The 17,038-nt window shown below is 40.9% G+C and overlaps 1 protein-coding gene across 2 annotated transcripts in view; it reads left to right on the top strand.

Annotated features, from left to right (window-relative positions):
- Window positions 1-13,199, top strand: part of tfam (transcription factor A, mitochondrial) — a 46,349-nt gene extending 33,150 nt beyond the window's left edge. The window contains exon 8 of one of the 2 annotated variants that reach the window (XM_072239228.1): window positions 11,052-13,199. In XM_072239228.1, the coding sequence (XP_072095329.1) occupies window positions 11,052-11,309 (258 nt within the window). In that variant the 3' untranslated portion in view covers window positions 11,310-13,199. The remainder of the gene's footprint in view (window positions 1-11,051) is intronic. The other variant, XM_072239229.1, reaches the window with a different exon arrangement.
- The last annotated feature ends 3,839 nt before the right edge of the window (window positions 13,200-17,038 follow it).

Genomic DNA, 17,038 nt, shown 5'->3' with positions numbered 1-17,038 from the left:
TTAAGATAACAGGATCAATCAAGCTCTATTGTTGTCTAGGGGTAAATGACCAATTTCAAAGTGACGCAAAGTTCAGTCCAATTTAGTTCAGTTCGCAGTAATCGTTGCCGTGGCGATGGACAATGTGGGGGGAAGGAGAGAGAACAAGAACAAATAATCATTCAAAATGGCTTCCACTCACAGACCTGCGATATTGCTCACAAGCAGCTTTCGGGCAAGTCCTTTGTGATGTCACCTGAGGTCACCGACTGTGACCTCTCCTCCAGATGCAGTTGATCCTCTGCAGTGAACCTGGCACCCAAGCAAGGGCGGACACACACCGGGTTCCCGCTGATCGTACCTTTCCACCCTGTGCGTCTAAGGCTTGGTTCCGCAATCAGCCTTCCAAACGACTCCCGCCGACTTGCGGGGGGGCACCGCTTCCAGGATCTCGTTACCTCGTGGTGTCGTGTGTGTCTTGCCTTAGCGAACCTGTCCCTTTTTATCCCCCTGCTGGTGTATCTCCTGTCCATCACACTTCAAACAGTTCAGGGTTCAAAGGGGGAGCCGATCTTGACAATACCCAGACTGATGGCTCCTTCATTAACATCTCCAAATGCTGCTTCATTGTGTTCCTTATCTCTCCCTCCCCTGAGGACAGGTGGCAGACCAACTGCTGATGCCACTGGTGCTAGCCCAGGCCAGCAAACATCTTAATTTATGTGTATTCTCGTCACACAACAAGGTTTCAAACATAAATTTCTGGGGCTCTGAATATTTGTACCTTGAATTTGCATTCTTACTCAGGCTAATGTTTGACTGGAGGATTACAGCATTGAAATGAAAATATTATATGGATAAGTTGGAATCATTGCTGGGAATGCAGAAGGAATCGGGTGAGCTACTGTATCGAGCAAGCGTACCCAGATCCTTTAGTGAGTCATCATTCAGTTGTTGAGCAAATATCTTGCAAATGCCATTTTATAATGCCAAATTTGAATTTTCCTCTTTCTGTCTTTGCCAAGCTCCTTCCCAGTTAAAAGTAGTACAGGTCAACATTCACTAATCTGACTACTTGTAATCCGGTTCCTTCGATAATCAGCACTGATTTCAAATTTTTCGAGCAACTGTAATTTCAAATTTTCCAGGCCACTGTACCAATCTGCTGCGCGATGTTTAGGTTGCACTAGATCTGTTCTTGTGTTGGTGCGCCCTTGTCAGCACAGACAGGTAATTCCTGCTTGTTTTCCTGCATTTATTAATACCATTTGTGTGAGGTGCAGCTGCTTGGCACCCGCCAGCAGCGGGAGAGCTGGCGCGCACTGAGTCAGTCCGCCTTCTCACCCACCTGTCGGCAGTCACACACTGCTCTCTGGCGTCGCCCGGCCAGCACTCTGTTCTCTTCTGCCTACGACCTCAGATCAGATGTGGTGACCCGCTGAATTTAAGCATATTAGTAAGCGAAGGAAAAGAAACTATAACAAGGATTCCCTTAGTAACTGCAAATGCAATTTAGTCTTTGGGGTAACTGCAAGTCTGTATCATTGCTATCGCTTAGCTTACGCTTGAGTGCTGGTATTGGGTGCGCTTTATTTTTTGCCGGTGGGGAGGGAGGATTGTTGCTCGCTGCTGCTTACATGTGGGAGGGAGGGGAGCTGGGGGGGTTCTTTGGGGTTCTAATATTTAACTGTCGTTCATTATTTGGGACACTCCTCTGTTTTTGTAGATGGTTGTGGAAAAAAAAGCATTTCAGGATGTATATTGTATACATTTCTCTGACATTAAATAAACCTTTGAATCCTTTGATATTTTAAAGGTATGATGAGGCGGTTAGCTATTGCTTAATATGATCCTTCTGTAATTCGGCATTTTCACTAATCTGGCACTCCTCAGGTCCCAATGGTGCCAGGTTATAGAAGGTCGACCTGTATTTATTTGTGTTGGGATAAAGTGTCGTTATTTTGGGTCTACAGTATTTTATTTTTAACAGTAAGCCCTTCTAATCTAATTGAATATGCAACTTCTAATTATTGAGGAGTTTTACTTTGAGATTATAGATATATTTAAATACAGATTACAACTGCCTCAGGTTAAAGACCTTTAAAAATGCCCGATTCAAAGCTCCAGTGAATTAATTGAATTGTGCAAATGTGTAATATTTGGGGTATTTTATGTAAGTATTGTTTAAGTTTAATTAGATTTATTTCAACTGATGTTAGGTATCAAGGAAGAGAACCAATAGACCACTTGACCCTGAGTCATTGCTTGTTCAAAGGCAAAAACTTGTTTACATTTTGAATATCTTGATAACTGAAGTGAAATAGATAAACCAAGAGGCCATAATTATGTTCTGGATCTGCTGACGGAAGGTAGCATGGGATTTGAATATCCACTCCAGAAGCTACTCTGAGCACCAAGTTCCTATTGAGAACTTACTTAAATGAATGGCAGGAATTGCTTCTTTTTTTGCTATTGAAACTGAGCAGATCGTGTCTTAAGATTGCATATTGCTAGTTATTTTGCTGTTCAGCATTTTTTCCTTTGTTAATAAATCTTATAGATTTCTGTACATCCTGTTTAATGGTAGCGGCAAAGAAATGGCATGGCTTGGATGGTAGCGTACTTTGGATGTTGGAATTCCTGCAGATACTAGTGGTGGGGAGTGGTGTGCCATGATGTATTGGACAGAGGACACTGCTCTCTGCAGCTTCTTGCATTTCTGCACATTCGGATTGCTGTACCAGACCATGATGTAACCAATCGGGATACCTTCGATGGGACATCTGAAGAAGTTTATTAGTTTTTGGTGAGCATCTAAACCTGCTCAACATCAGCTATGATCTTTGAAAGAAGGAACAAGTGCAATGGGCTGAATGGCCGATTCCTCTTATTTCATCTGCTCTGAAAATTCAGTCAGATGAGCAGACAAATGTCTGCCCAATAATTTTTTTTTCTCATCATTACAGGCTGAGGAATTGAAATACAAAACTAATTTTTAATATCAGCATTTTTAGTTATAAATGCATAAGAATGATCAAGACTGTCAGATTGGCAACATTTTGAATACAAATTAAGGTTTTTAATGTAAGTAATTACTTTCATGTTGAGACAGAATTGAGACATCTTTCAAAGAATCTGGCTTCCATGTGGAAGGAAAAGAGTATATTTGGACAACAATCAATCGCGCTATATCACAGTACATTAACTCCATATGGATAGATGTTCTTCAGGGCCGAATTATTAAAGTACTTTATTAACAAGCAATAAGTTCAAAGTTTTATTCTCTTGCTTTCACAAATATCAAATATTGTTGCCCTTTGATGTACTTTGTTTCCATGTGGGTTTATTAAATGCAGTATATGAATTCAGAATCATGTAATTGGACAACGTATCTCATTCTGTCTTTAAAAACTGAGTCGTGTAACAGCCACCCTCAGACCTCCTCATACATTGCCCCATGTACAAGGCAGATGTTAACCCAAAATATGGAATAAATTGCCAGAGGAAAGTGTGGAAGCAGGTGCAATAAAAATATTTTAAAATATATTTGGGTGGGTTCCTGGATAAGAAAGATTTAGAGGGATATGGAACTGGCTTTGACTGGAATCTTGGCATGGACCAGTTGGATTGAAATGCCCCTTTCCAAGCTGTATGATGATTCCTATTTCCACACTTTTAATAACAATCTTGCGTTTGTCTTTGGAAACTTAAGGTATGAAAACTTGCCAAAAGGTATTTGTGTCAGAGATGCTGCAATGCAAGAAAATAGTAGTCTAACAGATTTAAGACTTGAGTAGTATGCAAAATTTAAGTTGTTACATGTAAGGAAGCAGTAGTTTTTCATAAAGATGCATATTCCTGAGCTATTTGGAGTCGATATTTGTGACACACCACAATGAGGCACGTGGACTGCTTTAGAATCTGTTACATTTTATGCACAAAGAGATGTAACTTTGAAGGCCTATTAACAATTTGCCAAGATAATAACATTGTGCAGAGAAATTGGATAATATGAAGTTACGGGTTCAAAATATAAAATCATTAAAAGTCTTGACAATTGAAGTGTTTGAAAATAGTAGAAGGCATTGACAAGTACTTCATTGCCAGCAGACAGATTCAGGACAACAGATCATGATTTTAGAGCCAAACCACTCAAGGAAGGAACTTGTACAAGTTATTTGAAATGACTGTAATTTAAAACAACGTGTATAAAGAGAAGCTAAGATACTTCATGATTTGGAGAAAAAGTTGGGGAATGGAGTTGAAACTGCTGAGTGTAGCTAAATAGAATGATGACTAATTCATCATTCTAAAATCAACCAAGTGTTAACATTCAAACAACAAAGACAAGATTATCTTTTAACAACTTTAATTTCTCCATTCACGTTAAGTACACTAAGCTGCTATTTTCCTACCCACGGTCCACCCCATCCCACCTCTGTGCACATGCCCATAACAGGGAAAGTAAACATCCCAACTAAATACCTACATAGTTCACATGAACAGAATTCAGCAATCTCCCATCCTATATACATAAATTAACTGTCCATTGGTTTAGATGTATTACTATTATCTCTAGTTGGTAGGCCTAATAAATTTCTTAAGATACCTTATACCCTCAGTTAGTGCCTTCAGAGTACTACAAAATAAGAAATTATTTTCTTATTTTGTAGTATACTCAAATGTCCTTTAGGACATGGGGATTGCTTCTAACCCTAGATGTTGATACGGTTCTGAAGGCACCAAATGCCTTCACTAAGTGCCTTCAGCAGCACAAGAGCTGGTGCTCCCTTCTTTGTGACGCAGTCAGCTAGTTGTTCTTTTGTAGTTGGCCGTAGCTTGTGATGATTTTTTTTTGTGTTTGGGACAAGTTCCATGATGCTGCTCATCGCTAATCAAAACCCCTTCTCTAACTGACATGGTGGGTTTGATGGCATCAACCTGAGAGTAGATGTCTGACAGAAGTTATTTATAGAGTGTCTTTTGGGTCACCACGATCAAGCTCAGAATAGAGTGTGGCCAGATAACTGACATTGTCAATACCATCAGACATTGCAAGGGTTACTCCTACCAATGTACTACGTACAACTCTTTGGATCCTTTTTGATTGCCAATAGAGAGGTAAAAGTCTTCCCTCTTCTCACATCAGTATAATAAAATATCCCCCTCGAGTACTTCCAGGGAGATTTCCAAGTGAGCCATCAGTGAAGACAACAAGCCTGAGTGAGCCATCTTCTCCAACCTGTTGAAACTTCAAATCTACTTCTACAGATTGAATTCTGCACACTATCTTGTTTTCCTCATGTGAAGTTTGTACTCTGGCATTTTTGTTTTGTGCTGGATGCCATGGTCCTAGCACCAAACATTATGTCATGTCTTCTCTGTCTTGCCACCCATAGAATCTGACCTGTCTTTGACCTGAGTTGCCCAGCTTCAGCTGCACTGAGGGGTGCATCCTGCTGTATGACCCCTGTAGATTCCATGTGGATTGTTTGAAGATTCCTGATATAGCTTTCTTGGTGCAATTGTATTATCCCTGCACAGCAGAATCTGTCGTGTTCTTCGTGTCCAAGCTGAAAGGCTGACTTTAGCTGAGGGATGACTGTTGCGGCAAAGAGTTGTGAGCCTCCCCATATAGTCATCTACGTGACAGTCAAGTACTCCAATCACATGACATTCTGAATCTTACCAATTTAAAAAAAAGCTGGATCCACTTGTGATGTCTTTCCACCTGTTTTCATTATTACTTCCTTGACCTTTTTATACCAGTAGAGTGATGCATCTGCTAGACCACACACTTCTTGAGTTTCCACAGTGTTACTTCATTTCTGGCTCCTGGGGTGGGGTTTAATGTAAATGTCACATGACAGCTCCATTCCTTGGAATAATGCAGATTTTATGTTCGTGGAATTGGGTTGCCAATGCTTTTGACAGATCACTGAGAGAAATAGTCAGATAGACTCTGATGCACATGTTTATGAGTCTTTTCTGAGTTCTTTTATGTTCAGTTACTCAAAACCTCTAGCCACTAGGCATGCTTTTGGTGTAATTCCTGTTGGGGTTTCTTTCAGGCTGCCTGCCCAGCTTGTAGATGCTGTCTTTTGGCCAATGTCTCTGACTTCCTCAAACACTCAATTATTTCTCCCAACTTCTGATTTCATTCTGTTTTGCAGATTCAGATGACACCACTATAATTACTAGGACATCTTCATCTTGATATTTCTCAATGTTGGACATGACTCAGAAAATGTGTAGCTCGGGAGGTTGATGGTTGCATTGAGTTGTTCTCCAATCTTGACAATCTAATTGCAAATGTTTTGTCACCATTTAAGGAGACATCATCAGTGCACTGTTCACTTGTGATGAGTCCTCCAAATGCTTGGCTTGTATATTTCTTATTAGTCAGTTGATTGATTTCCATTGCAGAAACCCGATTGTGACATAGGAAGGGGGTCTTATTGATTGTTTGTGTAGCAAACTCTGCATTGTCTGGAATTTTGCCTGCATTGGCTTATAAATGGGATTGAAATCTACAAGTTTGTTTATAGAATTGTTTAGGGAAAATCATGCTTCTGGGAATTCTCTTGCATGCTGTGTTTGCTTGTGCCATGACCTCCACTGATGCCCAGTTGAATGTTTGCCCCTCTTGATCTTCATGGGTAGAGACTAGTGAGAGTTAGTCATGCTGCTTTACAGCTAGTTGATGTTCATGGATCCTTGTGGATAGTTTTCTCCTAGCTTGGCCGATGTAACATTTACTGCAGTCCCCGCATTGGATTTTGTAGACCACATAGGTCTTGTCCAGTAACTTGGTTTGTTCTTTAGGTCTGCAGAGTACTCTCCTCAGTGTTGTTATTGGTTTATAAGCTACCAAAACTCTTGGCGCAGTCAGGCTATCATTTCCAAGATGATTCAAATGTACGGAAGGGCAACCCATTTGGTTGCTTCTTGATTGGTGCGCAATTGAGAGGGGCATTGAGTCAATATGAAGTCTGTCTACACGTGACATGTTGACTGACCCTGCAGTGCCAATGACCGTGGCTGATTGTAGGTAATTCAAGTTGTACCAATTTTTGTTTCACCCAGTGGCTTTGCCTACTTGTCCTAAGACTGCAGCTTTGTATGAGATACCAGTGTCTTGGTCTACAAATCTCACAGTTTGTCCTGTTTTAAGACTGAAATTTCCATGTTGTCTTTGCACTTGTGATATTCTGTTCAAGCAAGTCTGTTGAGTCTCCCCAACTGTTGAACAACTCTGTTGGGTCCTCAGTACCGTCTGTGGTATGTGACATTGTATCAGTTAAGTGCTTTTCATTTTTATGTCCTTCTCCATGGAGTTCTGATGGCCTTCAGTTTGTGTTTTCTGTAGTCTGGAATGATGCTCTCTCACATATGTACCTCCATATCTCACAAATACCACAACCTCATCCTGACCAATGAGAACTCCAGGACCTTCTGTACAGTCAGCTTGTTTGTAACAGTTTTTTTGTCTCATATTTCTCATCTGTAGGATGAAGCTATGGTGCTCTTCAAATTCTCTCTGAACACTTTGCTTCAGTGAGAGCCTTCCTTGATGCATTAGGGTTGAAATATGTTTCCCAGCCCTTTCACTCCTTTTAGTGCCCTCTAGAGCAGGTGGCCTGTCAACCAGTATAAAGGGAAGGTTAGGATTCTGGCCGAACACCAGTTGATATGGTCTATAGCCATGTACATTGTGCATGGTATTCTTCGCCATAAGGGCCCAGTCCAGGGCTGTGTTCCAACCACAGCCATTGCTTTCCTTGACCTTCAGCATTATTTCAGTAAGTGTTTAATTGTGTCGCTCCAGAAGTCCATTCCTCCAAAGACTGTATGCTGCTGTTCTTTGTTTCAATGTTGAAGTTCTGTGCCACACCTCTGAATTCATCATTGTTAAATTCACTACTACTATCACTGAATACTTTCTGACTTGGGCCGTGCATACTTATCCGGGAATGGATGATTTTTTAAAAACTATTTCTGAGGGTCTCTTTGTGTTTACAATGCTACCAGCACTGGAACATGTGAATATGTGAACTTGTCAATGATGTGGAGATAACGCACTCTTTGCTGCAGTTCATGTAGGTCTATGGCTACTGTTTCATTGTATTCAGATGCTTGTGGCACACCAACCGCAGGCTTGGGTTTGGGCTTTACAATCTTTTGGTATGTCTCACAGCTGTCAACTGTCTGCTTTATAATGGAAAAATAGTCTGTGTTTCTGTTTCCTGAATTCCTGAGCAGTTTCTGAAGTCTATCAGTCAAACTGTGTCGGAACTGCTTGTGAAGCTTGAGCAAAACTTTGCATTTCTCATCTGGGGTCTTGTTCTCTGTGATGGTTAGTACTTCATTCTCCTATTGATTCTCAGTAATGTCGTTATCTAGAACGTTCATACAGTAATGTCCAGAGCTGGTGAGCTCAAGAGACACTGGCAGTTGAAATATCATTGCTTGGTCATTATCCATATTTAGTACTGCCCTGCTTTCTTTAGGGGAGTTTTACTCAAGAGTAATAGAATGACAACTGGTACTACCTCTGTTTGGATGTAGCATTTTTGTCTGCCCTATTTTTGTGGGAATTTTCACTTGGTTGAATGTGCAACCTTTCCATCTCCAAATTTGAGTGCTTTGTTACTGTGTGTATCTCTGTTCACCAGTGTCTGCACTTTATTCTGGTTTATTTCACTGGCATAGCTTTCATGCCATTTTTCTCCACACTGCGAGCATGCTGTATCAAGAGCAGCAGACCCAAAATGTTCTATTATCAAAATCTCTGCATCAGTAAGTGATTCATTTGCAAACAATGTTGTATGGCACTCTTCTACATCTTCACATTTGTTATTTTTTTCAGTTAGCATAGTTTGTTCAGTTCTGTGCAGACAGTTTTTTGCCCAACAGTAAATACTTTGACAAACAGCACATTTTGATCGCCTATCAGCTTGTCTAGTGGATTTGTGGCAGCTAATGGTGCCCTCATCTGGTCACTCTGGGAACTATGCTTGCTTGTCGCTCATTTCTGCTCAGTGAAGTTTGCAGTTTCATGACTCAATTCCGACTACTGTTTTGGTGGCCTTTTCTCCAAAAATTATCTTCAGTGCCTATTTCCCAGATGTAAATCTTGTACATGCAGTTAATGCTAGCTATTTTTCTTTTGTCTTGACATGCAGTATCCAACAATTTGAAAGCTAATACTCCAGGAAGTTCCATTTTGTAACTTGTACATGTGACGGTATGTTTGTTCAAAATCAGTAATATAATTAGCCATATTTGTAGAATTGTCTCTGGAAATTTTGTCAAAGTCTGAATGTGCCTCATATATCCAGTCTTTTTACCTCCTTAAGAAAAACTGAGTCAAGTGTGTTTATTAGCATATTCATATTGTCCTCTTTGTTGATGTCTTCCACCAAAATTCCCGTCACTGTCTCTCATTGTTCCCAAAAGTGACAGTACAACTGCAAGAGCCTATTTCTTCTCGAGCTCGGTAACCTGAGTCCATATTCCAAATTCATTTTTCCAGCTTTTGTAAGGCTTGCTCTCATCCAATGCCGGCAAGATCCTATACTTGGAAACTATCCTCTGCTACCAGTGTCGATGTTCAAACAACAAAGACAGGTTTTTCTTTCATTTTAACAACTTTATTTTCTTGGTTCACATTAAGTACCCTAGGCTGCCTTTTTCCTAACAATGATACCCCCCCACCATCCCAACTAAATGCCTGCATAGCCCAAATGAACGGAACTCAACACCAGCTGTTACTGCATATCCTTCCACGTGAGGCGGCACTTCACCTGCAGGTCTGTTCAGGTCATCTATTGTATCTGGTGCTCCCAGTGCGTCTTCCTCTTCAGTGAGACCCGATGCATAATGAGAAATTGCTTTGTCAGGCACCTTCACTCTGTCCACTGCAGAAGGCAGGATCTCTTGGTGGCTGCCTATTTCAACTTGACTTCCCATTCCCATACGGCATGTCAGTCAATGACCTCCTCTACTGCCATGATGAGGCCACACTTAGAATGGAGGAGTAGCACCACATATTCTGATGGTATAAACATTGATTTTCTTAATTTCGGGTCCAATTACTTACTATCTCCTTTCTCCTTTCTTTCTTTTTCCATTCCCCGTTCTGGTTACTCTCTCATGCCTTGTCTTCTCCACTTGCCCATCGCCTCCCTCTGGTTTCCTTCCTTCCCCTTATTCCATGGTCCACTGTCCTCTTCTTTTAGACGCCTCCTTCAGCCTTTAACTCTTCCACTTGTCACCTTCTAGCTTCTTGCTTCATCCTCCCTCACCCACCCACTTCTCCCTCACTTGATCTCTCCTATCACCTGGCAGCTTCCCCTCTCTCTACCTTGGCTTCTGCCCGCTCATTTTCCCAGGCTGATGAAGGGTCCAGCAAACATAGGAGCAGCAGATTTGATTGTTTCAAACTCTCTTCCAAAAGACAGCAAATTGTTGCCCTCGAACTGTTCTAGATGGTCTTCAAAACCTGATATGAAGAACAGCAAGCTAATGTTTAAATGTGACTCTGAGATTTGTTAAACTGAGTGAACAGCATGATGTATGGTTTATTTCCTCGCTGTGTGTCTGGATGATACTTACTACTCCTTCAAGCCACCAGCTCTTCCCACTACTCCCATCTTTTCTATTTCCTGGCAGCCTTGGCCTGAATTGTTGACCGTTCCTCTCCGTAGATGCCACTGCTGCTGAGTTCCTCCAGCATTTTGTGTGTTTCTCTATTCATCCTCCATTTTCCCCAGCCCTGACTCCCAATTTGCAAGTAGATGTGCTGAGTGAGGTTGTGTAGAAGCCTCTTTGCTTTAGGGCTTGTACCTTCAATGCTCCCTTGTTTAAGAGAATTGAATGATCAAAGAAAACAGGCTGTACCTTCCTTGGATCTTGATGTATGTAACATTTTCAACAGAGAATTGGGCCATTTGACCCCACTTGTCCTAACCATGTTTATGTCCCATGAATCTTGCAATTTTTTTTTTTTGCCTTCAGAAATACTATTTTTCTTCTGTGTAAATCTCTTGCATTTGTTGTTACTCTTCTAGATGTACAATCAACTGGCTGAAGATGATAAAATCCGTTACCAGAATGAAATCAGGTCCTGGAAGGAACATATGATTGAGACAGGACATGAAGATGTTACTCACACAAAGAGGGAGCAGCAAAGAGCTCAAAGGTCACTAAGAGTGAAGGCAGAAGCACAATCAAATCAAACTGCGTTGCAAGCAACTTCCAGCAAAGCTAAAGCCTCAGCTTCAAAAACGGAGGCAGCAGTTAGGCACAAGAAAAAATTTGAAGAATAAGTTTATTTTTAAGTGAGCTATTTTTCATTGACCACACTGCTAGCTGTTGAAAACTGACTACTATTCCAGCTATTCAAGAATGGAATATAATCCTGAATGATTTTGTCAGGTCTGTGAACTTCTCTACAGAGAAACAATTTGTGATACCAGATACACAGGGGCCTGTGTTCCAGTTACTTTATGGAAATTTAGTATATGTAGTCTAAGTAAATGTGAGGAGCCTCTTGGCTTCAGTTGAAGGGATGTTACTTAACAATTGTAAATATACAAGTGTCATCTGAAATCATGTTAAAATCATTCTTGTGATCTACATATTTTGGAATTAGAGAGCTCCCTTATGGACAGGATCTGTCATGCATTTTTTGTTTTACACAAATTTTGTTTTAAAAACTGAATGACTGCAACAAATTATCTGCTGAAGAATCTTCAATTATGTTATGTAAATAAATATTCAAATTTGCATAAAATATTTGTAAAATGTTCTCTGCAATTAATGTTGTAAAACATTCCATGGTATTTAATCTGGGAGAGAAATGTATGGGGCTAAGTTAGCAAAGCCACAAGAGGAAGACTTGCCTGCAGGGTGGAGTTTTAGGTAAGACTGAACCACAGGGTCTTCCGGCTTGCCCCTCCACCCCAGAGCATCCTCTTGACAAGCATGTAGTCATTAGAAAACGAAGTTGAAGATCTCAGCAAGTGTAAGGAGTCTGTATGTTCTCCCCATGTCTGTGTGGGTTTCCTCTGGGTGCTTTGGTTTCCTCCCGCAGTCCAAAGATGTACTGATTAGTTGGTCATTGTAAATTGTCCTGTGATCAGGCTAGTGTTAATGTAGGTGGGTTGGTGAGCGCTGTAGCTCATTGGGCTGGAAGGGTGTGTTCCACACTGTATCTCTAAATAAATAAAACCTTGGCATCTGTACCTCCCACTGCAACTGGATAGTTGACTTCCTCATTGGTAGACCTCAATCAGTCAGGACTGGTACTGATATCTACTTGCTAATCATCAATACAGATGCACCGTCAGGCAAGTTGTACTTCATACACACATGGCTGTATGGCCAAGCACCACTCCAATGTCATTTTCAAATTAAATGATGTCACCACCGTTGGATGAATCTCAGATAGCAATGAGTCAGCTTACTAGAGTGAGCTAGGACACTTGGTTGAGTGATACCTGTTCTCACCTCCAGAGGCAGTTTGTTTTGTATGAACATTCCTTCCTGTACGAAACATTTTTATATAATTCCCTGCACGGGTTAATTTGGATTTTGATTTGAAGCACACAATGGAAAGATAGGGGAGGGAAGGAGAAGGTGGCAGCGCGATGCAGCGCGCGCGGCCAGTTCGAAATGATATCGTATTTGTAAGTAGGATGCCGTGCACAATCCTGATTTGATGGAGACAGATGTGAGAAACACGGAGGAACATCTACAGAAACTTCTGAAATGCCCACTTTGCTGCCACTGTTACTGTGCGATCGAGAATCTCCGGAGTGGAAGGCCCCAAATCCTCGACTTTGCCTGTTGCCGGGGCCGGGGTCTAATAGCTCGGCAGAGATGGTGCTCGATGTCGGAGGCTCAAAGTTTTTGGATGGACTGTGGTCGGGTGCTTCCAGGGTGCTGCATCGGCAAGTTTGCAGTGCTGGAAGTTCATGGCAGGGAGAGTTTTTCTTCCTTCTCTGCGTGAAATTATGGGACTTTCAAGAGACTTTGAGATTTTTTTTTGCGTGCCCATGATCTGTTCTTACCAAATCGCGGTATTGCTTTGCACTGTTGTAACTATATGTTATAATTATGTGGTCTTTGTCAGTTTTTCAGTCTTGTTTGTCTTGTGTTTCTGTGATATCATACCAGAGAAACATTGTATCATTTCTTAATGCATGCATTACTAAATGACAATAAAAGGAGACTGCGTGTCCTCATATCTAATCTATAATCTAATCTCCATGCTCTATTTGTTCTTGAATCAGCAATATCTGTGAGGCTTAAGTTCTTGTTAATATTGGTCAACATCTTGTAGATACATTTGGAAAGAAATATGCTTATTGTTTATCAGTATTAAGATATTGCACCATGAGTTTCTTTTTTTACACAGCATAGTTGTGGAGTACTATATTGTGTATGTGTATTGCCTTGGTTAACACAGATTGTGAGGATCATGTGCACGTTGATTCTGTATTGAATTTAATATGTATTTTACTTTCTGTAGTTTCACAAGTAAGAATTCTCATTTAACAACCCTGGAGAAAACTTCCATCTCGGGAGATTTTTGTCAAAGTGTTTAACTTGCTGTGTAGCTTTGCACATATGCACTGTGAGGAAGTAGAATGCAACAACAACCCCTCATTTGACATCAGCAAAACTTGGAGCTCATTGTTCACTTCAGAAAGGGAAGGAGGATGAGCATTCACTGTCTATGTCGAGGGATTGGTGATGGAGAAAATAATAATAATTCCTGGGCATTAATATATTGGATGCCCCATCCTGGGCCCAGCACACAGATACATTCTTAGGGAAAATGTGCCAGTGTCTTCACTTTCTTAGGAGATTAAGGTGGTTCAGTTTGTTACCAAACAATCTGAGAAACTTTATGCATATGTACAGTTGGAAGTATCCAGGCTGTTTGCTTCATAGTCTGGCGTGGTAATTCAAATGTGCAGGAATATAAGAAGCTACAGAAAGTAGTGGACTTTTCTCAATACATTATGGGCATTTCCTTCCCCACCATCAGTGGAAGCTACAGAAGGTGCTGTTTCAAGAAGGCCCACCATCTGAGCCTTTCCATCTTCTTGCAGCTACCATTGGGTAGGAAGTAAAGAAGCCTATAGTCTCACATCACCAGGTTAAAGAACAGCTACTTTCCTTCAACCAATAAGTTCTTGAACCAACCAGCAAAACCTTTATCAGTTTATCAACAAGATGATCGCTCTGATCACTTTGCTCTAAAATGGACTTCATGTAATTTATTGTAAAAATTGTGTGCACTTTGTTTAATGTTTTGAATGTTTTTAATCTTTTGAATGGTGCTTATATGGTGCCATATGCCTGTGATGCTGCTGTGAGTAAGTTTTTCATTGCAGCTGTGCATATACAGTATGTACTTGTGCATATGACTAAGCTGTACTCAATATGATCAAGTGGATTGAAAAGGGAATTACGGAACACAGAAAAAAATCTGTTTTCAGATAGGTTCGAGGTTGGTAGAGTCAAAATCTGTGGGATGGGCTACAGTATTGGTGGTACTGAAGAAGGCAGAGATAAAAGCAATGCAAGGTAGGACAGCCCATGACAAAATATAGATAGTTATTTTTAAGAATTGTTTTGAATCTCATTCCATTGTAGGATGTGAGTAGCAGAGTTGTGGATCAATTGGAAGTGTAAAAGGGTGCTCAGGTAACAAATGGTAACCTCAGAATAATCAAATGATATCAGTGAGAGGAGAAACAGTAACGTGATTGATGGTGTTTGGGATTTGATCCTCAGTTTTGAGAGAAACAAAGGTTGCTTAATCTTGGCTAAAGAATAAGCTAGAATTGCAAGTTAAAATAGAGCATTTGTTTTCTACTAAACAAAGCAACTTTGATTCTGCGTAAATTCAATTAGGAGAATATTCTGGTTTGCCCACAGTTTGATGGCAGTTAGCCTGTCTGAAAGGTGTTTGTATAATCATGAGTGGAGGTACTGGATTATAAGGATTTGGTGGCATCACCAAGGGTTTGGAGATTGACTCAATGTCACTCTACCTGAAAGGCTGGTTTCTAATGGGAAAGATGTGTATGAAGGAAAGCAAGCGGCTGGGGTTGGATCAATATTTCATAACCCTTGCATGAATTAGAGGAGAAACATGCTGGTATAATAGATCTATTGGGACCAGAAAGAATACATCTAAGTACGATTGTCTCTGAACATGATGGGGAGAGTGATGGAATAATTAGTTGTGAAGGGTACTGAGCAACAAGCTGGGATAGGAGCAGACAGATTATATTAAACAGATGTCTTCGTTGATTTTTGACTAAGGCAGTAGTGATGGTGAGTTGGAGTAGGAACTGGCTTGTAGAGGTTTGGGGTAGAAGTAAATACAGCACTCAGCAGCAGACATTATAAAACATAGAATTAGGAATGGGCAGTAAGTAATGATGAAACTGGATTTTAGGTTTCAGTTAGTCCACTCTATCCAACCTTTAGAATGGTATACACCCTATCCTCGTTATATGAGTCTTCAGATAATGCGGATTCAGTTATGCGAGGAACCTATTTCTACCAGCTTCTCCTTATATGCGTCCAAAACTCAGTTATGCGAGGAGCACTGTTTTCTCGCCAATACAAGTCACGTGCGCACGCCTCACAGTCTTGCATTGGTTTTGGCAACATATGGATGTGCAATCTTGCGCTCTTAAAATTTTGTTGTTTTTACTTATGGTGCAGTGATTTTGTGCTTGATTTAACTATGCCTCCTAAGCGTCCAATGTCAAGTTCTGGGCCATCAGCCATGCGGCAGAGAACCACTTTAACACTTGAAAAAAAGTTGGAAATTATAAACAGGGCAGCATCAGGTGAAGGTAACACAGCTCTGGGCCACTACCCTGTGCAGTTGCGGGCTATGATAGCTAAGTTAGGCATCACACTAAAGCAGGTGTTTAATGCTGTGGTGAAATGCATTTACATAAGTAAGGATGAAAAAAACTGCGTCAGGTTTCAAGGCAGCAAAGGATAGATTGACTTTGTTTATGTGTTCCAATGCCGAAGGAGACTGGAAGATGAAGCCTCTCTTAGTTTACCATTCACTAAACCCCTGTGCTGTTAAGGGTTTGAGTAAGAAGCCTCTCGATGGAGCGTGGAAATCAATTTGGGCGGAGTGTGTGCACACCGTCAAGGGGTTTCCTGCCTTCACTGCAGCTGTCCAGGATTGTGTGGCCCTGGGCTGTAAGATTGGTGGGGAAGGATTCTCAGATCTCGAGACTGCTGACATGGTAGAACTCCTGGATTCTCATGATGAAGATTTAAGTGTGGATGACCTTCTGCGTTTAACTCAGACTGAAGGTGATAACAATGAAGAAGAAAGTGTCGAGTTGCATGTGAAGGATTTTACGGTGAAGCAACTGGCAGAATTTTTTAAGGCTGCGGAACACTTGGCACAAATGGCAATGGACATAGACCCGAGTTTAGAATGGAGTCAGCATTTCAGTCATTCCCTGTAGTCAAGCCGCCTTCCCTATAATCAAATTTATGCTGAAAAACAAAATGCTGCCAAGCAAACAACCCTCACCACTTTCTTCAAACCGGTGTCATCTCCTGCTGCCGGCAGTTCTGTGAGGATTCCTTCGCCCCCTTGCTGTCTTTGATGATCCTGACGACACACAACCATCCACCTCATCCATGTAAAGCTGCCCAACATCACAACAACCACTCATCTCCTGGAGCGAACACACCTGCTACTGTTCATGAGTACTGTATACCCTAGTATGTTAACTTTCTATGATTTATTACATTGAATATTACCTTAAATTGATGAAATATAATATGAACGTTGCCTTGTGGTACTGCTTTTGTATTGTATTGGTATGAAAATGTGAATAAGTTATAGATAAAACATATTTAGGAAGCCCTCCAGAACGCATCCCTATTTTCTCCATTTAAATAATTATTCACATTATGCATCGACTTCGAGGAACGTATCCCTCACATATAACGAGGATAGGGTGTATGTTCTTGTGAGATGTGGGAAAGCAGG

This window comes from Mobula birostris, chromosome 21, assembly GCF_030028105.1.
Source record: "Mobula birostris isolate sMobBir1 chromosome 21, sMobBir1.hap1, whole genome shotgun sequence".
In the NCBI taxonomy this organism is placed as follows: domain Eukaryota; kingdom Metazoa; phylum Chordata; class Chondrichthyes; order Myliobatiformes; family Myliobatidae; genus Mobula; species Mobula birostris.
The sequence above is the reverse complement of the archived record's forward strand: the minus strand, read 5'-3'. Positions and strand labels throughout refer to the sequence as shown.